The sequence below is a fragment of the Haliotis rubra genome, unplaced genomic scaffold, assembly GCF_003918875.1.
Source record: "Haliotis rubra isolate DU_JTF1 unplaced genomic scaffold, ASM391887v1 Scf208, whole genome shotgun sequence".
Lineage (NCBI taxonomy): Eukaryota > Metazoa > Mollusca > Gastropoda > Lepetellida > Haliotidae > Haliotis > Haliotis rubra.
In genome coordinates this window covers 399,952-427,356 of record NW_025766092.1, presented here as the reverse complement: position 1 = coordinate 427,356, position 27,405 = coordinate 399,952, and the positions used below count along the sequence as shown (strand labels likewise).

General features: G+C 39.0%; 1 protein-coding gene across 15 annotated transcripts in view; it reads left to right on the top strand.

Moving 5' to 3' along the window:
* Nucleotides 1-27,405, top strand: part of LOC124276345 (multiple PDZ domain protein-like) — a 170,896-nt gene that overhangs the window by 111,049 nt on the left and 32,442 nt on the right. For 14 of the 15 annotated variants that reach the window (XM_046711990.1, XM_046711987.1, XM_046711986.1 and 11 more), the window contains 5 exons: nt 1,308-1,435; nt 1,870-1,980; nt 2,850-2,879; nt 8,660-8,761; nt 13,178-13,253. In XM_046711990.1, the coding sequence (XP_046567946.1) occupies nt 1,308-1,435; nt 1,870-1,980; nt 2,850-2,879; nt 8,660-8,761; nt 13,178-13,253 (447 nt within the window). The remainder of the gene's footprint in view (nt 1-1,307; nt 1,436-1,869; nt 1,981-2,849; nt 2,880-8,659; nt 8,762-13,177; nt 13,254-27,405) is intronic. The other variant, XM_046711984.1, reaches the window with a different exon arrangement.

Sequence of the window (27,405 nt, the reverse complement as noted above, 5' to 3'; positions counted from 1 at the left end):
TGTCGATATCTGGCAACTACCTAGCATAGGCTCAGCATAGACCACAAACCCTTTCTGTACTTGCTGTCCTTAAGGGATGATAGGTGGTCCGGTAGCCTCAGTAGTAGGTTGTTTATACCAAGGTAGAGATTCAGTTTCTTGTATGGGGAATATCTGTAAAGGTTTTTCTTGGTAAAATGTCGCCAGATGTTAAGCATGTGCCCTTAGATCTGACACAGGCTGTGTGTATGACAACGCCTTATATCAGCCTGTAGTGATATCTGATTGTCCAGTTGTAACATATGATTACGCTTTCTTAGTAAAGTACAGATTCTTGTACTTTTGTTGGGTTGAGTACCATCTGGGATTTGAACCCCCACCCTCAGAGTCAGGCACCTAATCTCCAGCACACTGTTGTTCAGTTGTGCCTGTGTCAATGGGATCTTCATTCTTGAGACAACAGTATTCAGATGACAACATACAAGTACACAGTACATAGTCAATACTTAGACAACATATGTGTATCTTGTCAATACTTAGACAACATGTGTGTACCTTGTCAGTACTTAGACAACATATGTGTACCTTGTCAGTATGTACTCAATAGACAACATGTGTATCTCAAAACAGGTGTAAAAAGAACAAATATTGTTTTGTTTTTAGCTTCTAACTAATTGAGTTATTTATTTGTGCTAAATCTAATCAAGATGTGTCTGATTATTAAACTGAAACCACTGTAAAATATATTAGCTTCCTACTTAATAAAGGCAATCTGTGCTCAGATGTGTCTGAAAATTCATTGTCATTGTATCCAGTGAACTGTTTTGGTGTCAATGAAAGTTGGATAATAGTAGCAATACTTTTACAAACATAGTATACAAACACAGAGAGATAGGTTTTAGTGGGAAATGAGATTCTCAATATCTGTTGAACTTGGAAAAAATATTGAGTAATTGAAAACTGATATTTCAGGTTTTAGGGTCAAAATGGTGTAGCCACCTTTACAGTAGCTTCTTTTTGGAGTTTCAGTTCTGACTCGTATTAACATTGTTTCATTTATTTATTTTGAATTACTCTTTCTTCATGTAGATGGTCTTCCTGTCATAACCATTGGATTTTTCTGATCTTTTGTATTGGTGTGCTCGTCATTTACTTCTGATATGGAACTTCACATATCAAATGTATTCTAACATAATATGTGTATTATGCTGGAAAGGTTTAACAATTGACACTTTGTGTTGGGACTGATTCTGATGAAGCTACATGTATTCTGCAGTGTATGTATTTAGTGTTTACATGACTATCTGAATGTGGTGTATATTTCCCAAGGGGACGTGTGGACTTGTTTCACGTCTCAGAGGAACACACCATCACGGGAATCTTCATCAAACATGTCGTGGAGAACAGTCCTGCAGGCAGGAATGGTACTCTCAAAACAGGGGATCGCATTCTTGAGGTACGTACTTACAATGATGAGGGGATCATTGGCATATCAAGACCTATATAACACGATTCATTCCTTTGAGTGTTATTAAATATTTTCAGTAAAGATGGTACTTAATTCAGTGTAGAAAATCTACTGTGTTGTTGATACTTAGCTGTGTGGTTAAAGCATTGGCTTGTCATGCCAATGACCTAGGTTCAATTTGTCACATTGGTACAATCTGTGACACCCATTTCTGGTGTTCTCTGCCATGATATTGCTGGAATGTTGCTAAAAGTGGCGTAAAACCATAATTGCCGCTACGACTGTCATCTCCTTAACTGTAGTCCAGCTGACTCTTATTTGCCGAAGGTTTGTCCCAAGGTTCAACCCCTTCAAGAATCTCACTGTGGTCCAACAAGCTGCCTCTGCTTTTCAGAATCATCATGTGAATGTTTTCTTTTCAGGTGAATGGTGTTGATGTTCGGGATGCAACACATGACGAGGCTGTGGAGATTATTCGCAATGCAACCTCTCCTGTTACGTTTGTTGTCCAAAGTCTTTCAGATTCTGCGTGTGTAAGTACTCAGTGCTTTTTCCTTCAGTGTTCTAGAACCTCTGCTGTTACTTCATACAGTTAATAAACTTTCTTTTTTTAACTGCAGAATTTCATTGCTTTCGATTTTAGAATCAATACAAATATCGCTGCAGGGGTGCATCTAGGCTGCGGCATTGTGGGATACACGCAGTTGTGTGATAACTTCCTTCCATAAATTGAAACATCAGTGCACCAAATTTCACGCTGAGTTGAGTTGGCACACTTTGTTAACCTTCTGTGAGATATATTTTAAACAAACAGAATTGAATGAACATCAATTTAGTAATTATCATGTCAGTCATATACTGTGAAATGTATCTTGATTAAAACAATCATCATTGCTAATCATCATAATGTTGTGAAGTATCTATGGTCAAAGTTAAACGTTCCAATTGCTCTTTTGTAGTTTGTGAATGAACATGATCACATGACCGCGTATTCCTGGAGTGTTCAGATAATGAGGTTATAAACTTGTTAAAAATTACAAAACATGTTGGGCCTTGTTCACAAAGGTGTTGTCCCACTTTCTGAAATCAGGGGGCCAATTGGCCCAGTTTTGTGAAATGCTGGATGCATCACTGCAGCTGTCATTTGACACCAAAAAAATCATTGTTATGGAATCTAAAGAGACCAGAAATAGTATTGAAAGCTTTTCTCAAGATTGGTCAGATGAAATTTCTGACACAAATCTATCTCTCATCCTGCTTTTTAAAACACTCCTACTTCTGCAGCCATTTTGTCAGTCTTGCAGAATCCAATACTGACTCTGTGAGTCTATTTCCATGTAACAGATAAATTTGTCTTGATGTATATGAATGTGTGCAATGGGGCTTAAACCACCTGTTCCAGGTTGTGGAGAAAATCACTACAGCTACCAAGGTAATATTACACAGGGTGCTCAAGATAACTTACAGCCTGTATACTCTTGTACAAGTCCCTACTACTCTGTTTGAGTTGTACTTCATTTAGCTGCTAACATTTCTGTTGCATTTTAGCTTTTATCATAGGAGCATGTTTAGTCTTTAATCATTGGAATATGTTTAACCTTTCATTATCAAGGTGAATGTCAGGCCATTAATTGGTGTATGTTTTATCAGAAATTCTGCTGCTTGTGAGTGTTTCAAGTTAATGATGCAAATTTTTATCTGGGGAAAAAAGGACATCTTCTGATGATTTTAATGAATTAATATTCAGCACCTGCCACATCTAGTCCAGTGAAGCATGAGTGTATTAGGCTGTTAAGACTATTGAAGTTTTAAATGTTGTGCATCATTCTCTACAAGTAAGAATGTAACTGAACATGTGGAATATGTTGGCTTCTGAGCATGTCCTCTGGTGACTGCCTCAGTGGTCTGACGGACAGAGCATCTGCCTGGAGAGTGGAAGGATGGTGGTTTGATCCCCATATCATACAGAAACAGGTTTAAAGATGGTACCTGATGCTCAGCATTAAAGGGATAAACCAAAGACTGATTGTCTCGGAATCAGTGTAATGTGGAATATCCTGTACCGGTGTAAGTCCATATTGAACTGTTGAATGGCATCTCATTGGACAAGCACTAGAACACCGGTGTAAGTCCATATTGAACTGTTGAATGAATGGCATCTCATTGGACAAGCACTAGAACATTGAAGTATAAGTCCATATTGAACTGTTGAATGGCATCTCATTGGACAAGCACTAGAACACAAGTATAAGTCCATATTGAACTGTTGAATGGCATCTCATTGGACAGGCACTAGAACACTAGTATAAGTCCATATTGAACTGTTGAATGGCATCTCATTGGACAAGCACTAGAACACTAGTATAAGTCCATATTGAACTGTTGAATGGCATCTCATTGGACAGGCACTCTAGTCCATATTGAACTGTTGAATGGCATCTCATTGGACAAGCACTAGAACACTAGTATAAGTCCATATTGAACTGTTGAATGGCATCTCATTGGACAGGCACTAGAACACTGGTGAAAGTCCATATTGAACTGTTGAATGGCATCTCATTGGACAAGCACTAGAACACGATGTGTGAAGCCCAGTCTAGTGTGAATGGCATCTCATTGTTCACTCACTAGAACACCGTGTAAAGATTCCTATTGCCATATTGAAGCCCATTTCTAGTGTCCCCATGGCATCGTGATATTGCTTGAACATTGCTAAACACCGCATAAAACCATACACACTCACTCACTCTTGTGCTACAGATAATGAGTTGTCACTGAAGATCAAAGAAGCACATCAGTGTCATGTGAAGAAGTGATATTGCTTGAATACTTAAAGCGGGAACCATAAAGTAATCAAATTCAAGCAGTAGTTCTTCCGAATGAATCTCTGGGTCTGAGACTCTGAACATAGCAACAGAATGATTAGCTAAGCTTTCCAACTTCTAACATGTGTTGCACTGTATGACTATTTCAGAGAGTGTAGAGAAGCCAACTTAATTACTCACCTAAACTCGCATGAAGTTGTGGAAGCAATTAAATGGTGCTCTCTCAATAGTTCATGACAGTAAGCTAACTCTCCAGGGCTTGTACCCTTGGTGTTTCCGGTACAAGAAGTTCCCAATATCCCTTGTTGGTGGGCCTGAGAGGGTCTTATGCCTGCAGTTGCTTCTAAAGTGGATAAACCTTTGTAGAGGAAAGACAAGTTTCATTGACCAGTCTAGTGCTGTGTGATGGAACATTGTGTTCTGTGTTTATTAACATATTGGCTGCTGGTTTGCCAACAGTTAAAGCACTGCAACTATCATTAAACTGTTGTGTAGAGCAGGAATGTCAATATGGCTGCACTACAGTTTTACTCATAGATAGTTTTGTTGAAGAGGACCAAAGCCTTATTTATCAAACACATTTTTTTTAGAGATGTTCAGTCATATTCCCAGTAGGTTTGTAATGCTGTCATTTAGGGCAAGTAGTATCAGGCCTCAGTCTTTCTGCCAACATACTTTTAGATCTGGAATATATAGCTCATATATAAATATTAATTATTACAGTTTAACAACATTTTGTTTCTTTATGCATACATGATGTGAAACTTTAGAGACAATTGATGATATTTGACATGAGAGGTCTAGCCACAGCAGTTTCAGACACTCACTCTCTTCATTCACTGGACTTGTGGAAGGGTATGGGGACCATATTCTACACACTGACTTTACACAGAGCATTACTTTCTGTAGGGACTTGTAGAAGGGTATATGGGACCATATTCCATATACTGACTTTACACAGAGCATTACTTTCTGTAGGGACATGTAGAAGGATATATGCGACCATATTCCACACACTGATTTTACACAGCATTACTTTCTGTAGGGACTTGTAGAAGGATATATGGGACCACATTCCATATACTGACTTTACACAGAGCATTACTTTCTGTAGGGATTTGTAGAAGGGTATATGGGACCATATTCCTTATACTGACTTTACACAGAGAATTACTTTCTGTAGGGATTTGTAGAAGGGTATACAGGACCATATTCATTATACTGACTTTACACAGAGCATTACTTTCTGTAGGAATTTGTAGAAGGGTATACAGGACCATATTCCTTATACTGACTTTACACAGAGCATTACTTTCTGTAGGGATTTGTAGAAGGGTATACAGGACCATATTCCTTATACTGACTTTACACAGAGCATTACTTTCTGTAGGGATTTGTAGAAGGGTATACAGGACCATATTCCTTATACTGACTTTACACAGAGCATTACTTTCTGTAGGGATTTGTAGAAGGGTATACAGGACCATATTCCATATACTGACTTTATTTACACAGAGCAAATTTCATGTAGGGACTTGTAGAAGGGCATATAAGACCATATTGTATAAGCATTCTATTAACAGCTACACAGCATTACCTTGGTTAAGGAATGGTGTGAAGGAACATATTATAGAATATTAATGATTTTGAAAGCATAATTGAGTGCATGAACATGTTAGATAGTGAATAACATAAATCTGGGTCAGGTCTCGTCCACATAATGAGAATTTGACGTGCAATTTAAAAGTAATATTTAATGTGTTCAACTCTGGTAAAAGATGTCATTAAGTCTTCCTTTAACACCCATATGTCATATGTCATGCTTCGCATTTCGTCTCTCAAAACATGGAGAGTGATAACTGTAAATATTCATTCAAAGGACATCACAATTCTTATCTATATAAGAATATGGTTTCCAAAAATGTTATTTTAATGAAAATGTCACTTGCGCCTGTTGTGAGATAACCTGATGCCTTTATTCACCATGGTAAAATGTTCATGTATTGTGTTGTTGGTTTTTGGGTGGTTTGATGCTAGTAAGAGAATGGTCCATGTTAGACTGCACAGCTTGGTGATCAGGGAATATGTTGATCTAGCATTGCTAACATCAATTTCATCATAGAGCATATTTTTGCAGTTTTATCTTTAATGCTTTGACCAATTTTTTTCTCATTTCTTGTACTAATAGACTTTTTGTGAAAGCTATTAAATATTGTAGATGAATTTTAACACTCTGATACATAGTTGTACTAATCTTGTAATATTACATTCTCAAACAAACTATTCATTGTCAACTTGCACATTTAAATGCATGATCTGTTTTACAGCAACAACAAAATCTACATGGCAGAAAAGCCTCAGACTTGAACTCACATTTCTTTAGTTTAAGATCATTTCAGTCATATAGTGTCACTGTGGGTGGGACACCCAATATAGGAGGAACGGTAGGGTAGCCAGCTGGTTAAGGTGTTAGCTCAACATGACAATGGACTGGGTTTTATTCCCCACATGGGCACAATATGTGAAGCCCATTTCTGGTGTCCCCCACCATGATGTTGCTGGAATATTGCTAAAAGCAGCATAAAAACCCAACTCACTCACACCCAAATATTTGAAGGATGTAACAAGCAACACACCCAAAGACATGCTTACCATTTGGGCAAACACCTGGTGTCATCACTGATTTTCAGTGATCCATTTACATAATTTGGAATGTTGGTACCATAATGACTGTCTCACTGGAAGTCTGCCGCCATATAGCTGGAATATTGCTGAGTGCTGCGTAAAACTAAACTCACTCACTCACTCACTGGAACTCCAGCTGCTGCCATATAGCTGGAATATTGCTGAGTGCTGCGTAAAACTAAACTCACTCACTCACTCACTCACTGGAAGTCTGCTGCCATATAGCTGGAATATTGCTGAGTGCTGCGTAAAACTAAACTCACTCACTCACTCACTGGAAGTCTGCTGCCATATAGCTGGAATATTGCTGAGTGCTGCGTAAAACTAAACTCACTCACTCTCTCACTGGAAGTGAACTGAGTCCTTTGGACTTCTTACACAGTGAATACTATTTGTGCCCATGTGGGGAATTGAACCCAGGTCTTTGGCGTGACGAGCGAATGCTTTAACCCACCGAATGCATCGCCCCACCTTACCCTAGTCTGTTATAATTAATCCCAGGAAGAAGAATATGAACATTACGACTCAAACTTACTAAAATAAACATACTAAACTCAAGCATAACTGCCTGTCTAAAGATTTATTTACAGGCAGTTGATTCGCCATCAAAATCCCAGCATGATGAAATCTGTAGTTTCCAAATGTCTTTTACATCATCTAAATGGTAAAGCATAAAAAACATTGATTGACCTTCTGTCATTCTCCTTCTGACATTTGGCAAAATTTAGCCAATTTGCCGGAATGATACAACGGCAGTGACCTGTCAACATGTGTCGTGATAAGCAGCTCACTGCTCCAGTTATCTGCACTGGTGCCAATCCCAGGCAAGGTTTTCTCCCAGTTATGATAAATGCAACAAAACTAATAGCCTTGTCTATGATGTGACAGTAGAAGGCTCAGTGACACTGACTGTTGAAGAAATGATTAGGATAGGGGAAAGAATTATTAGGATTGTTTGCATGTTTCTTGGTTTACACGTTCCGGAGCCAAAGTTTGAGTTGCAAGGGATGAGGGCTTTGACTCTGTAAACATGAAGAACATGTACCCAACAATATGTTCATTTAAAAAGTTTAAAAGAAACAATTGCTATGGTTGGATGATACAGAAAATAAAGAATACTAATAGATAGATTTAAATATGCATATAGACATAATCATTTCAAATTAGCTAGTTACTATGTATTGAAGTTAAGGCCAGACCAATTTTATTTCTTGTTTTACAGATTTGTGTCCTCAGAAATCCTAAAGGCAGGAGGGGAAAAAAATGAAAATAAAAATCACCAGTCAAAGTAATATTCCTTTTAAATACTAAAAGTATTTTACTTTTGACAATTTATTAAGTGTATATGGTGGAAAGAACATCTAAAAATCTAAAAACATTTTTTAGCACATTTACATTTTTGGCCAATGGAAGTATTAAAAATTTATTTTTTGAGTGGGAAAATTATTTTTTTTTTTTCTTAATCTTGAAAAAATACGACTGGCGGATCCGTAAATCAATAAATAAAATTGGTCTGGTCTAATGTAGAATTTTCATGTTTTTAAAGTCAGGTTTTGTAAAAGATTTTAGTTTGTTATATATGGCTAATCAAATTTTGCAGATCACCAGTCATGGACTGTTGAATGTGGTCATTTCATCCTTGAAATGATGAACTCACTTTACTTGTCAGGCTACGTTTTGAGTGTTTCTGTTCTGTTTGTAGCCAGGTGATCTGGAGGCAGCGGAACTAAAATCTGTACAATCATTTGAAGAAGCCACTGCACAGTCCACAGCGCCTCTACAGGCAAAACCTAAGGACAGACTGGTGAGTTGAAAACTGGGAGAAGGAGCACTGAATGAAGGGAGGAGATGGAATAGGAAAGAAGAGTATTGAAAACAATCAGTAAAGAGTATTGAGGATTGGGCATGAACTGAACAGATGTGTGAAGAAAAGCACTGAGGGTTTGATAGTTGAAAGAAGAAATTTGGCATGAGGTTTGGGATAGGGAGGATGCCATGAGTGAGTGAGTGAGTTTGGTTTTACGCCACTTTTAGCAATATTCCAGCAACATCATGGCGGGGGACACCAGAAATGGGCTTCACACATCGTACCCATGTGGGTAATCGAACCCGTATCTTCAGCATGACGAGCGAACGCTTTAACCACTAGGCTACCCCACTGCCCCGAGGATGCTATGAGTCTGAGAAGGTTAGCATAGGTGTGTTTGAAAAGGCCTGAAAACATTGGCAAAGGGCAGATGATGAGGATGTATAAATATGGTTGGCACAGAAGAAGTAGTAGGGGACTGAAGCAAGAATCAGCTTTGGACATAGTACCAAACTTAAACAGCTGCAAACACCCAAGAAGAATGTGTGTATAGAATATTTTTGGTAGGTTGATATTTTAGTGATGGAAGGTGTACTAGTTGAACTGATGTCAATTACCTATGGACAGCAACAGTGAAGGAGAGTCAGCCTGTAAGAATCTCTTATTGACATTTCCTGGAAGAACATACTTGAAAGCAAGATAGTCCTTCTTCAAGACTTTGGCCAGGCTAAATGTGGACATATATTGCCAGGAACTAGCCCAGGGGTGTCTTGTATGAAGATACAAACACTCCATATCTCAACTACCAGTAGAAAACTGCCCTGACCTTTGTAAGGTCACAGACTTGGTGGGGTGACCTTGTCTCTCATATAGAAAATCTTTGCCTATGATAACTTGGCAAGTCTAGGTGTCTTCAGTTTCATGTTTGATGAAATTGAAGAGATTGTCTGGTCTCATTTCTTCTATGTTTCACATACAATTTGAATAAAGGTACATTCGAAATAGTTTCATTTCAGAAATAAATGTAAGCATTGGATGGCCTGATTTGTACTGCCGTGATTCATTGGACACAAGTACTGGGTTTGAAACTGTCACCTAAAACTTGTGGTATTGATACAAAGTTACCAAATCGATTTACTTATTTTCTCCTTCACTCTCATGTTCTACTCAGAAATTTGAGTGCAGTGTTAATGTATTTGAAAACTGATGGAAAATCTGCAGATTTTGTGACAATTTTCAATAAATTTGTTGCTTGGTCGTGTTGATCATGAACTCAATCAAGATCATTGTGTCCCACTTTGATGTACTTCTAATCTGGCTAGTTTTCTTGAAATTCAAATCCTTTTGATCAGGTGTTGTCATTTTTAACTAATACTTTCTTCAAACAACATTAGACAGATCTGCTTCAAAGGCAGGAGCGAAGTGGCAGATCAATACCGACTGTCAGAAATACAAGTATGAAAACTTTCAAGGAGAGCTGGAATATTTCAGAAATGTTTATTTAGGATCTGTCCGATGTTGGTCATGTAAAGTGAACCTTCTTATTATCAAAATTGATTGGATGGATCAAAGTTATTGCAACTCTAGCGTGTGATTGGGATACTGAGTGAGTGAGTGAGTTGATATTCATCTTGATGGTGACAGATATTTTGAGAACTGTTTATATAACAGTAATTGCTCCATGTACTCCCTTTAAACATCAGGTGGTCTGTTGTCTGAGATAGCAGAGGATACCACAAATGTTGTCGCATATCTATAAGATTGTTTTCAAGAATTGATACAAATAGCATAAAAGAAGATTGTGAAATGCTGAAAGATAACAGTTATTAAACAGGTTACCATTTTTTTCAATTCTGCTTTTTGCTTGAGTGAGATGTGTTCCTCTTGCAGTCTATGTGTCCTGAATGGCAAAATGAGGGCAATGAAATGTACCAGGTTTTGGGGGTGCATTGCCTTCTGCCAAACATCCCTGTAGGCGGCTGGCTGTCACTATTCCTTCGGGAATGGGAGGCAGCCACTTCAAATCCCTGGGTCCTCTCCACACTCAGGGATGGCCATTTGCCACAGTGGAGGCGAGACCCACCCTCCTTCTCAGGGGTTCGACACACGCCAGTGCCAGTCTCCAGAGAGAAGGCGGACGTGCTCCGTGCCGAGGTTCAGTCCTTACTGGACAAGGCAGCCATCGAGGTGGTTCCGGAAGGTCAGCAAGGAGAGGGGTTTTATTCCACTTACTTCCTAGTGACCAAGAAGGAGGGTTCAGACCCATTCTGAATCTCAGAGGGTTGAACAAGTTAATAGAGGTACCGTCCTTCAGGATGGAGACACTCAGGTCAGTGATCTCATCCGTCGAGACAGGGGATTGGCTTACGTCAATTGATCTCAAGGACGCATACCTCCATGTACCGATGCACCCCGAGTTCAAGAAGTACCTTCGGTTCTCCTTCGACGGGATGTGCTACTAATTTCGTGTGCTCCCCTTCGGCATCTCCACGGTGCCAAGGGTGTTCACCAAACTTATGTTAATCCAGCTCAGTTAGCCAGGTCACAGGGCAGGTGCTGTTACCCATACCTGGACGACTGGCTTCTCAGGGCACTAGGCCAACAGTTAAGCAGAGAATCCACACTGTGTGTGATGGATATTCTGGTGAAACTGGATTATCAACCTCGAGAAATCAGAACTCGTTCCGACGCAGGATCTGGTGTTCTTGGGAGCAAGGTTCAATACGGAGCAGGGGATTGTTTCCCTAGCTCCAGACCGCATTCTCAAAGTCCAGAGGACTGTGTTACAGTTTTCGGAGTCGCCCCATGCGTCAGCCTGAACTTGGCTTCGGTTGCTAGGCAACATGGCAGCGACAGTGGACGTGGTTTGGCGTGCGCGTCTGAGGATGAGACCCATTCAGCAGGCGTTAGCGCAGCTGTGGTCCACTCGCAGAGCTACGAGTCCATACTCGAGAACTTCCCTCTCAGTTCAAACGGACGCTTCCCTCACGCACATGGGGGGGGTGTGTGTTTGTGTGTGTGTGTGTCCTGGGCAACCACTCAGTCTCAGGCCTATGGTCGGAACAAGAAGTCAGCCTGCACATCAATGTGTTAGAATTGATAGCAGTCCGCCGGATGTTCGAGAGTTTTCTAGAATTTGTCCTTGGCCGAGTGATTCGTCTAGAAGTGGACAATCAGACGGCCATGACTTACATTCTAAAGCAAGGAGGCACAATGTCCCCGTCACTTCTTCAGGAGGCGTGGCAGTGGTTACTCGACCGGGGGATATTCAGGATTATCTCCCAGTTGTTCAGGTCATTCCAGGTGGATCTGTTTGCGTCTGGGGTGACGAATCAGATTCCTGTGTTTTGTTCTCGGATTCCGGATCCGAGAGCGATAGACAACGACGCCTTTCAGCTTGATTGGGCGGGCAGGGTACTGTGGGCGTTACCATCAATACCACTGATTCCCAAGGTCCTGTCTCAGCTAGCCGCTCAACCAGCTCGACTACTTGTGCTCCTTGCACCCCTTTGGTCAGCTCAAAGCTGGTTTCTGGTAATCCTCAGGTTTCTGGCTCAGCCTCCTGTACTATTACCTTTTCGACCGGACCTCCTATCCCAGAACGGGCGCCCCACCCGAATCCCAGGATTCAGTGGGTGGTTTGGCCGCTTTCCGGAATGGCCTCCAAGCGAGAGGAATTCCTGCACCAGTTGCAGACACAATTCTGGCTTCAGCGGAGGGATTCGACAAACGTTCAGTATGAGGATAGATGGGCCTGTTATGCGTGCTGGTGTGTCAACAGGGGGATTCTCGATCCCTTTTCTGCAGATTTAGTCTCTGTGTTAGAATTCCTCCAGTCTCGGTTGGAAGCCGGTTTTCACACAGCCTTCCCTATTGGAATGGTCCTTAACTTCTTTTGAGTAGAAGGCAATGTAAGATTTACAGTCTGGAAAAGGGAACAATAAATAAGTACATGATACTTAACCAAATTGTTGTGTTGAGTTATACTGTGATTGAAACTGAATTTCAGTGTTGCTGTGGTAGTCGAGCAGCCTGAGACTTAGAGTCGTTGATGTTTATATTTCAAGACGGGGTTGTTCATCAGAGTGTTTGCCAGAACATAAGGGACTGTGTACAGCTAGCCTCACACCAAAGTATTGTCTCCCAGAACGGTATTACTTTCCTCACTGCTAATATCCATTATTGTCACACTGGCAGGACTTTATTCAATAACTACAGCCTGATTCAGTTTTCACCTAGCTAGTTGCCAAACCTTTTTACACATAGGAAAACTCATTTCTGTGTCCTGTCCTTCATAAGTGTGCTGTAAGCCATGCAGTGATGTCTCTTTTCAATTTTCCATTTGTAATGTGCAATTGAAGCACATTTATCTGACAATGTAGTTGCAATTGATGATTTTGTCGCTCTTTTCAGACACACTTACAGTCGGAGTCCAGGGGAGAGTCCGTGAGTGACAGCGAGTCTGAAGACGAGTTTGGCTACACAACAAGTAGGTAGTGATTATTGCAATAAATTGTCCTGGGCCTCATTTCTCAAAGTGATCGTAGTGCTACGACTGTCGTAAGTCTATGTAAAAGTATGGGAGTTACGATCACCTTAGGGTTACGATCGCTTTGAGGAACGGGGCCCTGGAAATGATTCCATGTTCTTAAGACATGCATTGTTTTCTCTCATGTCGCATTCCTTATGACATTCTTCATTACATCCTTATGACAATACATATGACAATGCTGATAAAGGAATGTCGCATTTGAACTCTTTTTTTTTTTTTTCACTTTATTTCTTTTTCGCACTGGTGCAGTTTTATCCTTCATACACAACACTATTTCAAATACATAGCACAATTAAAAAACAAGCATAAGTGAGATCGAATAGATTATGTAAATAAGTTGTGGCATGATGACCAGAAAGTCGTGAACTTGCTATATTTGCATACAGAGTATGCATTATATTAATGGACATTGTAACTGTGGTTTAATTTGGCTTTGAGTGGTTTAATTTGGTTTTGAACTCTTGACTTTGACTATGAGATGTCAAAGAGAATGAGAAGCTGATATTCTCCTGAAAGAGATTTGATTGGCTGTAAAAGGCAAACTTGGGGTACAGATATTCAAATTGAACATGAATATTAGTGAGGGTAATTATTACAAAGGGTAAGCATGACTTGCCCTACTTAGAGCACATCCCACTTACACCAGTGCCATAACCATTACTTGTTTCCACAAGAGTTATTAACTAATGATAAAATCAAGGTCGAAAGGACGTCTCCATGGCAACAGTTATAGTATGTGGCAGCTTTAAATATGACTCCTTGGAATCCTGAAGCTGTTGGTATTTTTCTGACTTGGCTACATTGTCATTAGATAGACTAAAAAACAAATATCTTCCACTGACATTTCCAAGCTAAAAAGCAAAATGGTTGCAAATTGATTTTTTTTTCATATCATATTTACAAATAAAAATAAATCAAGGGTCAGCTGATTTAGTTGATAACATTTTGCACTTTAATTTTCTGTGTAAGAACCTGTGCTGTAAATGCATTTGAGCACAGGCGTTTGATTGATTATTCTGTCCATGTCAGTCTGACTAAAGAAAGTCTTTTGAAATGATTAAATTACAAAAGAAAATTGAAGTGCTTTAAAAGCTTTTCATTATTCAACAGGTTTTTTTATTACGTTTGGTAAAGTGTAAAGAATTATCACTCAAAATCTTAAAGAGGTACCAAGATCTCAATTTATTATTAATGAATGCTGTTTTCTTTCTTAGAGGAGAAATAACCATATGATAAACAAAATTGTAAAAGTATACAAAAAACTATACTTTTATCTTAGTCTGATGTAAAGCAAGAATAATGGCATCCATATTGTTTTGAGACTCATTTCTGCATGGATCACTGTAAATGTCAATGTGCATAATATATGCAAGAGTGAAAAAAACATTTTTTATGAACACTGCTCTGGCTTTTAACATTCATTTTTCATATGGTTGTCATAGCAACAACATTGATAAGTTTTTGTGTGTATGTTTTTAACTGTATTTTCTGTGGTGTAATTTATGTTACGTTTGTCCTTAAACTTTCTTAAACACTTGCAGACTGTCACATGAGATGCAGAACCTAATGGTTTCATTTTCTGTTTTCTTTGTCAGTTTCTAGATTTGTTCAAATGGTTTTATAACAAGTGGCATACAGTAGTTTAAAACTTTGTCTAGGTGCCAGGTCGAAGGGTGAGCTTCAGAACGTTTTGGTTCCAGTTTGTTTTTCTTCAGCAATTTCATGGTTTGTTCAAATGGCTTTATAACAACTTGTAAGGGTCCAGGTTGTAGGATGAGCTTCAGAACGTTTTGGTTCCAGTTTGTTTTTCTTCAGCAATTTCATGGTTTGTTCAAATGGCTTTATAACAACTTGTAAGGGTGCCAGGTTGTAGGATGAGCTTCAGAACGTTTTGGTTCCAGTTTGTTTTTCTTCAGCAATTTCATGGTTTGTTCAAATGGCTTTATAACAACTTGTAAGGGTCCAGGTTGTAGGATGAGCTTCAGAATGTTTTGGTTCCAGTTTGTTTTTCTTCAGCAATGTCATGGTTTGTTCAAATGGCTTTATAACAACTTGTAAGGGTGCCAGGTTGTAGGGTGAGCTTCAGAACGTTTTGGTTCCAGTTTGTTTTTCTTCAGCAATGTCATGGTTTGTTCAAATGGCTTTATAACAACTTTGTAAGGGTGCCAGGTTGTAGGGTGAGCTTCAGAACCTTCTGGTTCCAGTTTGTTTTTCTTCAGCAATGTCATGGTTTTCTCAGATAGCTTCAAGACGACCGTAGAGTTGTGTTCTACATTGTCCACATACTGCTGTCCCTTGGGATAGGACGAGAAAGTGCAACATGATTGTCTGTGTAGACCTTTAACCTTTACCAAGAAGCTAACTGGGGGAATGATGTATAGACGACTGTATAAATCTCTAAACAGGAGGTATATCTACAGGAGGTTTAATGGAGTGGACTTAAGTCATTTGTAAAGTGACAAGCTGACTGGTTGATGGAAAATCAATAGTGATAGGAATGCCCTCGTTATAACCCCATCAGAGATTATATGTTTAATGTAAGTACATTGGTACCGGACCAGGAGGGACAACGAGACAAGAACACTTTCATAGTCGGCAGGCCGGAGACTGAATGTCTCCTGTTATCATTACCAACTTCTGAAGCAGGTGAAGAGAATTAAATATCTTGGGGAACTTCCTCATTATAAGATCAGAGCTGTTCATTATAAGCTTTGGACAGTGATCCAGCTGCATCAGTGTATTAGACATGCAGATGCTCTTGAACGTTTTGTCGTCACGTAGTTAAAACAGCAGGGTTTGTCAGTTCTTGTTGAAAGTAGGATTGTATTGAAAATACCAAGAGTCTGTTCAGATACTGATCGGTGTCCAGTATACATTCATAGAGTCAGGCAAAGAACCTTAAAATGTATTTGGAATTAGGAGAAATGTGCTCACTTCAGCCAGCTTATATGTAATTGCATGGACTTTTTCTCTTCATGTTTTTTCTTTTTAGTTATTCTCCCACTTGTTTCCTCCTGACATTTCTTTGTCTGTAGATAACTGCCCTGGTTCTGCTCTTCTCACAGATACCACAGTATAAGGGGGTAACAAAATAGTCGGTTAGAAGTCACTTCAAATACCTATAAAGTTATTATTTTGTGGTTTTGATGTTTTTAGGGATACTTTGAATGCCCATTTTCATGACTGTTACCACACACTTGTAACACTTGATATGGTTTCCTAAACCTAAACCTTGTTGCATTACTTTCTGAAATAACATGTAAATCAGGATTGGACATTAGAGATTTTGTCTGTGATCATCATCAATTATAATCTGTCTTGTGTTGACATCCATCCTACTCTGATTGGTGTCCCAGTACTACTGGTCTTCTTTCTACTTTTGGCTTTTCTTTCACATTCAAATTACTCAAAATGTTGATGGAAATATGTTTACAGATATGTTAACCTGAGCTTACTACTAAAGCATTATTCAAGAAATGGGTCTAGTCTTTAAAAATGTTCGTGTCTCGCCAAATGTCATTGGGCACTGAATGAATTGTTTTCATTTGGTTCAACATTGGAGGAACTATTAAGTTGTCAATCAGATAAGGTAACTGACCAGTTGGTAAAGGTTACTGTACTTCAGCTTCAGGCAGTGGCAATTTTAAACACAAGAAAATACCAACTTGGTCGGTTCCTGGGAGGCATTGAGGTCTGATACTTACGTTTGGCACGAAACTCTAAATACAACACATCCTGAGGGTTCCAATTTGGGGATTCAGTTCAGAGAGGTCTTTTGTCTTTTGAGGATTTGGAGGTTGCATCAGACCTTACTTCCAGTAATGTAATAAGGGACACTTGACTTCCTGTGTGGCTTTCAGAGAAGAATACACCTCTAGTGTCCAATGCTTGGCTAATTTATCCAAGTGTGTCTACCCATTCCTAGTGGACCAATGTTTCTCCTGACATACTTGTTAACGTCTGGCTGTTGTACATCTTGCCTTGTCTGACATATCATATGAACTTTGTTTTGATGCTACTCTCTGTTGATTGGCTCCTAAATTAGTGGGCATCTAAAGTTACTTACATAAATGTAAAAGTCGCCTGATTCACATCACACAACAGTGTACTCCTTCACACCTGGAATCTTCATCCATCTTGTCAATTTTGTCTGCTTTCATTTATATGATTGTTTTAGATTAATCTATTGTAGATACATGTACTTCATGTTTTCGCTGTTGAATTTAATTATAATTATTGACTGAGTACTTTTGTAGTTTATTGAGGTATGAATTGAAAAAAATGATGTGCAAACTGTATGAATTCGCATTACAAATTCTTTTCTCTACAGACATTGTGCCCTATTCACCTTCCTCTGGTTTCAAACAAGCCAGATTTACATGATTTTGACTTTCTAAGTACATAAACTACAATGTTGGTCAAACTTACTTTAAAAATATCCTTCCTGTTTTGGGGCGGTTGGGTAGCCTAGTGGTTAAAGCGTTCGTTCGTATCACGTCGAAGACCCAGGTTCGATTCCCCACGTGGGTACAATGTGTTAAGCTCATTTCTGGTGTCCCCCGCCGTGATATTGCTGGAATATTGCTAAAAGCAGCGTGAAACTAAACTCACTCACTCACTCACTCCTTCACTCCTTCCTGTTTTTGTTGAATATCTACTACAAGGTGACCCTCAGGTGGACATTTAAAGCTTTCATCCCTCATCAAACACAGCACTACAGAAACACTGTTTCAGTTGAAAAGCTGAAAGAGAACGTGGGTTTGGAGATTATCAAGTTCTTCTTGATTGTGTTATTCAGTTTCCAGTTTGAGCCAAACCTGCAGTAGAAGCCCTCTATTAATGTCCATGGTTATGAATATGCCATAATATGCCCAATGGAAAGGTCAGACTTTTATAAGGAAATCCAGCATAGACTGGTGTGATGGAGAACTCTCATTATGAAAATGATTATGACAACATGCTATAATTACAGGCTATTTTATAATGGTTTAGTTGGATGTCTCATGGCAGTATTCTCCCTTGCATTCATTAAGCTCACCATCAAATTGGTCTTTGCAATCTGGTCGGAGATCGGACAGACCCTTGCTCCCAAGCCAGTCTCGTGAAGGAGCAGGCATATTGATCTTAAGCTGAAATTTACGACTCGACTGGTCTATTGACAAGGGCTGGAGGGAGGGAGACTGCAATTCCTATATTTACTAATATCGCAATGTCATTGTGAACTTCACAACATATGGAAGGATTACCAGGATTTTTCCGACGGGAAAAAAACAGATTTTGTCTTGTTGTTATTGATTAAGCAACGGGATGTTTGGTGTCGATGCCATGGGTCCACCAAGATGAATATTCACAGATGTTGACGGGCGGAAATTCATGATAGTACCAGGCTTGCATGATTACTTTTGAAGCAGCTGGATTGTGACGAACTGTCGACAGGTTTGAAATGAACATCTTCGTGGACATTCAGGCCGGGGGTAAGTTGATGATGATGTTCCTTCAAATCATTGTCACCCCATACCTGACTCATTTTGTACACAGCTTTGATCAATGTGTCACTGATGTGATAAACATGGATTCAAGATGATGAAGAAGTGAAAGATTGGATTGGTTATGTAAGGAAGACTTTACAAATCAATATTATTTTGAATAAGGTTATACGAGGTTATACAGAAGGTTGCCAATGACAACATACGAAATGGTTAACTTTTATTCGATAATTCATAAATTGTTGATTTTATGACATATCATTATACAAATGTTATAGTAAATGATATGATGTGGTAATTTGGGGTAATGTTTGACCTTGAGTATGAATATTGGATGCTGTGCTTAAATGTCAGATGGGTATTGGGTTGGGTTAAAGGTCACATGCAACCAAAAAATCAAACATAATTAAAACACAATTATCACTTATTCATGACATATAATATACATTGCTGATTATGTAAAAACATATAAACAAAATTATAAGTGTACAATCGCAAATCAAAAGTGCAATATTTTGTACTTGGGTTTACTTCCCTAGAAACGAAGCAGCCGAGATACCGAACCCAGTCAGAGCAGCTGGGTGTGCACTCAAGTGTAACGGCTGGTTCATTTGCAGATGTCCTCACGGGTCATTGTGTTTGTGTGTATATAGAGATGTTGGGTTGAGATGTTGCCCATTTTTTGTGTATAACATTTTGCAATCAACAGAGATCATAACATGTCATGTGTACAAGTATCACACCTGCCTGTCTGTGTAATTACATAATGTGACAGAGACCGAACTCGGGCCATAAATCAATGCGTTTTGTTTATGGTGTATCTGATTGGTGTTAAGTTCAAATTGCATGTGGTCAGTGATCGAAGTTGTGTATTGAATATTGTCATTAGCAGACAGGCAGGCAGACACATAGGTGTCAATAAAACAGACATTGAGTTTTGTCTGTGACAACGACATATCTATATCACAGTTAGAAATTCTGTCAATGCTAAATAATGACATTGCTTTTAAGTATCGAACTGAGAAAGTGACTTGGTAAGAAGAACGTGTGGTGAAATAGACAAATGAAATTATATAAACAGTTAAATCGGTAATCTGCTGTCATAACTTATAAAAAGCTCGTGCCTGTGAAATATCAACCTATATTTCACTGCGCATGTGCTATGAGTGCGCAGCCCAGTGCAGCGCAGCCCAGCTGTTGAAACCACTTTAATTCCTCCAAGCGCTTGGGGAAAATTAGTGAATCGTTTGAACTCCGATTTCACGCAGTTTTTTTCATCACGTTATTTTTCAACTTTATAAGTTGAATTTGCATTTTTGATGATTTGTTTCGGTAAGTCCATACCGAAAGGTATCAGAATCTGCAAAGTTGTGTTTTACGTTGCATGTGACCTTTAAGATTAGATTAACTGGTTAGGTTTTTTATGATTTTATGGCAAGCTATTTGTGTATTAGGTTTGTTCCCTTTAGCTGAGATGCATGATGCAGGTAAACAACTCCCTCTTTCAGGATAAGTGGTTTGATTTAGGAGCTGTGGTTTAATGTAAGAGCTGTAGTTTGATCTTATAGCTTACTGCCAGGTCTTCAAACGGTGTGATATCATTAGCTACGTGGGTGGATGTTTTGCAGAGTGATGTTACAGACAGTGTGCGAAATAGCTTCCAATTTTTGCTAGCCAGTCGGGCTTACTATGCCTGAAACTTACTAGCCCACAAAATAATTCACTACCCTGAAATTTGAATGTAGACACTAAACAAAAGATTACAAACATAGATGGGAATAAAATATTGTCGGCATGACACGGGTTTCATCATTAAGCTGCTAATAGGATGAACATTTGTATCAGGCCATCTTGCATTTGAGAGAGTGATATAGTTACAAAATGAACCCCTGAAAACTCACTAACCAGTCGGGCCAGTGACACTGGAGATTTACTGGCCCGACTGGATTTTTACTAGCCCCTGGCCAGTGGCTATTTCGCACACTGGTTACAGAAAACCTGTCCAGGGATTTTGATGTTATTTTCAAATTGCTGTCAACGAGATCGTTTGTATTAGATACCTACATGTCTTGATGGACAGGTCTGACACTAGGATAATGAATGAATTGTATGTGATTCTGAATATTTCACACCTGTATTCAAGTTGAACCTCTGTACAAAAAATGTTTCTGTTCTGAAATATGACCAGATGGGTGACTGCTGGATGGATTTTGGTGTATCATGTAGAGTTGACAGGTGTATTCCTCATAAGCCAATGACACAGGTTTTCTGTGGATTCGATTTAAGCATAGGTCTGTCATGATTTTCACAAGAGTAAGTGAGTGAGTGAGTGAGTGAGTATGGTTTTACACAGCTTTTAGCAATATTCCAGCAATATCATGTCGGGGGACACCAGAAATGGGCTTCACACATTGTACCCATTTTGGGACTCAAACCTGGGTCTTCGGGGTGACAAGCCAACGCTTTAACCACAAGGCTACCCCACCACTTGACTGTTGGATAAGATAGCCATTGTGACCTTGTTGGTGGTGTGTCTTCATACCCAGTCCATACCTTTGAGAACCTGCAAAACAAAAACATCAATGACATGAATCCCTTCATCAGGTTTTCTAGAGCAGACTGAACACTATATGGCATAGAAAAGAAGATTGTATCATTCATTCAACTCTTTAACAAAGGTAATTGAGAACCAAAAGCTGATGAATATTTCTGTGTATATCAGATATGACCATTTGACCGGACACTTGGGTTCAATCTTACAACACAGCTTTGCCACTGTGAGTAATGTACTGGTATTTGATATACTTTGGTGTAAGCTTAGGACATTCGAGGACAGCTTTGTGAGTGGGCTTCATGCAGACGTATTCGCGAATACCTGAAAATTGCTGATGCTTTGTAAAGCATTTTCCACTCACTCACTCATGCAGAAGTGAAGACATAACCTACAAGCATGGGGTTGTCAGTGACGGACAATGTGGTGTGTCAGCTCCACCATCGTCATTCCTTCTCCTGGTGCAGTCTGTGGAGAGCTGTCTGCAGGGGTCCTGGCTGTATTCAATAAGGCTTGTTAATGTGCAGATTGACCCTGATTAATCCCATGTGGTCTCCATGTATCCCGTGATAACGGTCAGACAATGGTGCTGATCATTTGGACAGTCATTAATGTTGAATAGGTTTTGTGTGAGTGTTAACTCCCAATCTGCAGCTATTTGAAACTAGTTCCACATCCCATTTTCCCATTTCTGGTCATACATATGTATTGCACATTGAGAAATGGGGCTAATGTCCAATACTAATGACAAGAAATTAACAATCTATTGTAGTTTCAAGTGAAATGTCATGGAATTGACATTCAGCAATTTCACATACCCCATATTACTAATGTCTTTATTCATCAATGTTTGAAACCCCCAGATATATGATACCCGTGAAGGTCCGGGTTAGAATATTGATCTTCAGTAACCCATGCTTGTCGTAAGAGGCAACTAACGGGATCGGGTGGTCAGGCTGATGGTACATGTCATTGGTTCCCAATTGTGTAGATCGATGCTCATGCTGTTGATCACTGGATGTCTGGTCCAGACTCAATTATTTACAGACTGCTGCCATATAGCTGGAATATTGCTGAGTGCAGTGTAAAACTGAACTCACTCACTCACTCACCCAGATATATGAAGTTATTGATGTTTGGAGAAACTTGAGTGTCTCAATAGTTACATGTGGTCTGCTTAATTTTGTTAATTCTCAAGTTGTCTCCCTTGGCCATTCCAGGATCCACAGATTTCAGGTTTAATCTAAGATTTGACCCATTGGTGGTCTTTGCTTTGTCAGTATTAATGCTTGTGGGAATCTGATATACAGGTACTCCTAAGTCTTGTCAAAAAGGAATCTCCATGTATTTCCCTCTTGGATTACATTGCTACTTGTAGGTTAGACTGTCACATACATATAATGAAGTTTGGTTTCGTTTGTAGACTGGTAAATACTTTTTACGAACAGTGTAAGACCCAGATGTTCTTTTTAAAATAGATTTTAATAATTGTATGCATACAGTTTCGGAATTACTGGTAAAGATTGACCATTTTGTTTCTGTGAAGTCATGTTTGGTATTTCTGTAGGGTCAGATTGTCGAACCCTGCTCAACCTATGTCAAGTAGAACCCAGTGCAATGTATCCCATCATGCCTCAGGCAGCGTGAGCATGTATCAGTCAGTACGAAATACACAATACCAATTTAGAAAGTGGTCAAATGTAACATATGTTATATTTGGGATGATACTTTCTTATTTAAGTACAGATTCTAGTACTTTTGGGGTTGAGTCCCATCCGGGATTCGAACCCGCACCCTCAGAGTCAGGCACCTAATCGCCAGCACACAAAGTCAGCTGCCTAACCCGCTCAGCCACCGCGGCTTCCACAAAAATGGAAGTCGGACAACTGGTAGTCTAGACTGCGGACCTTGTGTACCCCTCTGATAAGTGTTAATTTGCACGGCTCCCACGTCCGAAAGCTATGAAATACACAATGCCATTTTAGAAAGTGGTCAAGTGTAACATATGTTATATTTGGGATTACACTTTCTTATTAAAGTACAGTCAGTACATCTAGAATGCTGTCATTACATCTTGCCCGTTATTCTGTGAAGTGTAGGTACTTACTGACTTCCTGCATCTTTCCCTTGGTGTATGATAATCAGATATGTATGTATTGTCTTAGTAGATAATAAATGATGTTTTGGTGGAATTAAGACATTGTTCAAAAGATGATGTGTTTAGAAAAAAACTATTCACGTGTTGAGTAAGTAACGGATGGGTGAATGGTAGTTTTTTAATCACTCTGTTCTTTAAACTCCAGGATTTGTCTTGGTTATAGTATCCTATAACCTGAGGTGGATCATCACCAGCAGTTGCCTAAAACGTGAATTACCAATCAGGCCTCCACTTACATGTGAATGGCTTCACAAGGAATCACATTTCGGGATTTATATTTCAAGTGTATGTAACTCAATGTCATCAAACCAGTGAATACATGTTTCATGAAGAAAAGTCTCAATTTGGGCTAAAACACATTCCTCTCAATGACTGTGCCTGAGACAATGTATCAGTATTTCAAAAATTGGATTAGATCAAGGGTATTGTTTTTATTTTACAGTACAGTACAGTTTGCTTTGTTCTGTTGTACTGTTTGTGTTTGGGCTTACATGAATGACATGCCTAGAGAATCTATCACAGGCTTGAGTTACATAGGGTATGTTTTACTGTTTGTGTTTGGGCTTACATGAATGACATGCCTAGAGAATCTATCACAGGCTTGAGTTACATGTGGTCTGTTGTACTGTTTGTGTTTGGGCTTAAATGAATGACATGCCTAGAGAATCTATCACAGGCTTGAGTTACATGTGTTCTGTTGTACTGTTTGTGTTTGGGCTTAAATGAATGACATGCCTAGAGAATCTATCACAGGCTTGAGTTAGATAGGGTATGTTTTACTGTTTGTGTTTGAGCTTACATGAATGACATGCCTAGAGAATCTATCACAGGCTTGAGTTACATAGGGTATGTTTTACTGTTTGTGTTTGAGCTTCATGAATGACATGCCTAGAGAATCTATCACAGGCTTGAGTTAGATAGGATATGTTTTACTGTTTGTGTTTGAGCTTACATGAATGACATGCCTAGAGAATCTATCACAGGCTTGAGTGACATAGGGTATGTTTTACTGTTTGTGTTTGAGCTTACATGAATGACATGCCTAGAGAATCTATCACAGGCTTGAGTTAGATAGGGTATGTTTTACTGTTTGTGTTTGAGCTTACATGAATGACATGCCTAGAGAATCTATCACAGTCTTGAGTTACATAGGGTATGATGAATGACATGCCTAGAGAATCTATCACAGGCTTGAGTTAGATAGGGTATGTTTTACTGTTTGTGTTTGAGCTTACATGAATGACATGCCTAGAGAATCTATCACAGGCTTGAGTTACATAGGGCATGTTTTAACCACTGTTTTGTGGTGTGTGCCAAGTTGAGTTTTTTCTGGAGATTATGTCTGGATGTATTGCTACGTAGAGCTATAACTGTTGTAAGTCTATGTTACAGCATAGGAGTTATGACAGTCGTAGCGCTACGATTGCTTTGTGAAATGGGGCCCTGGTATGACAGTGAAATTTCATTTCATGCTTTTTAATTCCCAAGTTGTGGCAGCAGGGTCTGCTCTTCAGTTTGAATCCAAGATTATTGTGTGTGAGTGAGTTTAGTTTTACGCCACTTTTAGCAATATTCCAGCAATATCATGGCAAGGGACACCAGAAATGGGCTTCACACAGATTTATTGTAATTGTTGTTCAAGTAAGTAATGTTTATAATAAACACACCGATGTAACAACCTGTTTACTTTTGGCCCAGAGCACTGGCTGTATATTTTAGTCGAAATGCATACAACAAAATATAACAAACTAAAATTACTGATCCCTTTGAATGTGTATTTACCATAGTTAACTGTATTTCAGTACAATGTCCATCTGGTGCTTTATATCGGGTGTATAAACACATGCTTAATAGACTATGTTTTAAGCTGAGATAACTTGATTTTATTCACATTTAGAAAATCCTTTCTTTGGTAAAACTCACTCAGTCTAAGCCAGCAAAGCAGTGTAAAAGTGCACATGAACCAAAGCCAATAAGAAGAAATGTGTTTTTTGTTATTTGTCCAGTAAAAAACACGAGATGATTAACTTGTTACAACTTCTGCCTCAGTTCTGCTCGTTCCTGTGTTATTCCATAGTGTTCCACCTAGATGTAGGTCTGTGATCCAAGTAGGGAAATGTTGGCCTAATTACTGTCCTTGCTCTTATTTCCACTTCTATCAATCAGCAAATCGTTAGTTTGCATGACAAGACCCAAACATAAACTCAATCTTGAAAGCTCCAAGAAAGCCAAAGGATTGTGCTCTCTGACCGGTTTATTGAAATAACCCAATATCTACTGACAACAACCAATGCAATAAAAAATTATCCATTTTAGCCCGTGGAGGTATTCGATAAATTTGTTAATGCAATGCTGATGAAGAAAGTCATTGATGGTTTGATGAGATCGGTAGAAGATGTACAGTGTGTTCATGCTTGTGGGCAATGATAGGCCATACACTACACTTCATTAGATGATCAATGGGTGAACTTTGTTGCAACTTCAGAGTTGGAAGATTTGGCAGACCCCCGATGCAAATATTAACTGTGAGCATCATTAAGTTTTATATTGTGTTGAATAATAGAGATGAGATATTGCTTGTGTGGTTTATGCTGCTCTGATTCCCAATTTCGTCAGTTCTTGATTAGGAGATGACTTTTATGACATATATTTACATAAAGGAACTGATGGACATGTTTATGCACAGGCAAACTGTAGCGCAAATAGGGTTGCGCAACAAAGAGAAAATGACCAGTCTTCCTATATATATGCGAGTGAAGCGAGCAAAGGTTGTCAACGACTTCCCTCGCTTCGATTCGAAAAATATTTTTATTATCAAAATACAATATCGCCACCATCAAAGGTAGACACCCATTTCCTCACAGGGTTGTGCTCTCAGATTTCCAACCTCATATTCAATAATTACTCCCGTGCAATATATTTAATCCAACATTTTAAACACCACTTGTGGCATATCAAATCGTTCTTCGACTCCGTTACCCCTGCCGGCTTCCGGTTCAACGGAGTGAAGAACAAGGGGAGTTAAATGTAAATATACTTGTTGAATCACATGTCCGCCATATGGAATACTTGTGGAGCTACTCCCTTGCTTCAATCGCCCACTACACCAGAAGTGTATTTTGTAGAATAAATATTACGAAAATTCTAACAATAACGACTGCAGAAAAGAAACATAATCTCCAACAGTTTAATGGTAAAAAATTAGGCAATATGATATTTCTGTTTAATTTCTGCTTATTCTTGTTCCTTCACTCCGTTGAACTGGAAGCTGGCAGGGGTAATGGAGGCGAAGAACAGTTTGATATGGCACGAGTGGCACTTAAAATATTGAATTAAATATGTTTTACGTGAGTAATTATTAAATATGAGGTTGGAAATCTGAGAGCACAACCCTGTGAGGAATTTCACCAAATGGGTGTTTACCTTTGATGGTGGCGATATTTTATTTTGATATGAAAAATATTTTTTGAACTGAAACGAGGGAAGTACGTTGCCAACCATTGCTGGCTTCGCTCGCATATAGGAAGACTGGTCACTTTCTATTTGTTGCAATTGCGCAACCTATTTGCGCTACAGTTTGCTTGTGGTTTATGTTTAATGTTTCTGTTTTTTAACTTGGATATTGATTTTGTTATTTTGTTGCAAAGAATCAGTTGGTTCTTCCTGATAGGATACATTCTACCTAGCTCTTACATGATATGTTCTGTTGTGGTTGCAACCTAGTTTCCATGGTGACTAAGAACGCACAATAAATGGATTAACAAGATTTGCCACTTTAGAACAGGAGTGATTAATTATTTTGGAAATGAAAAGGTTTCAGTAAGTTTAAATTCAAATGTGCAACTTGAAAGGAAAGGTTCCTTGTTTCACAACGGAAACTGATGTTTGTGTCCA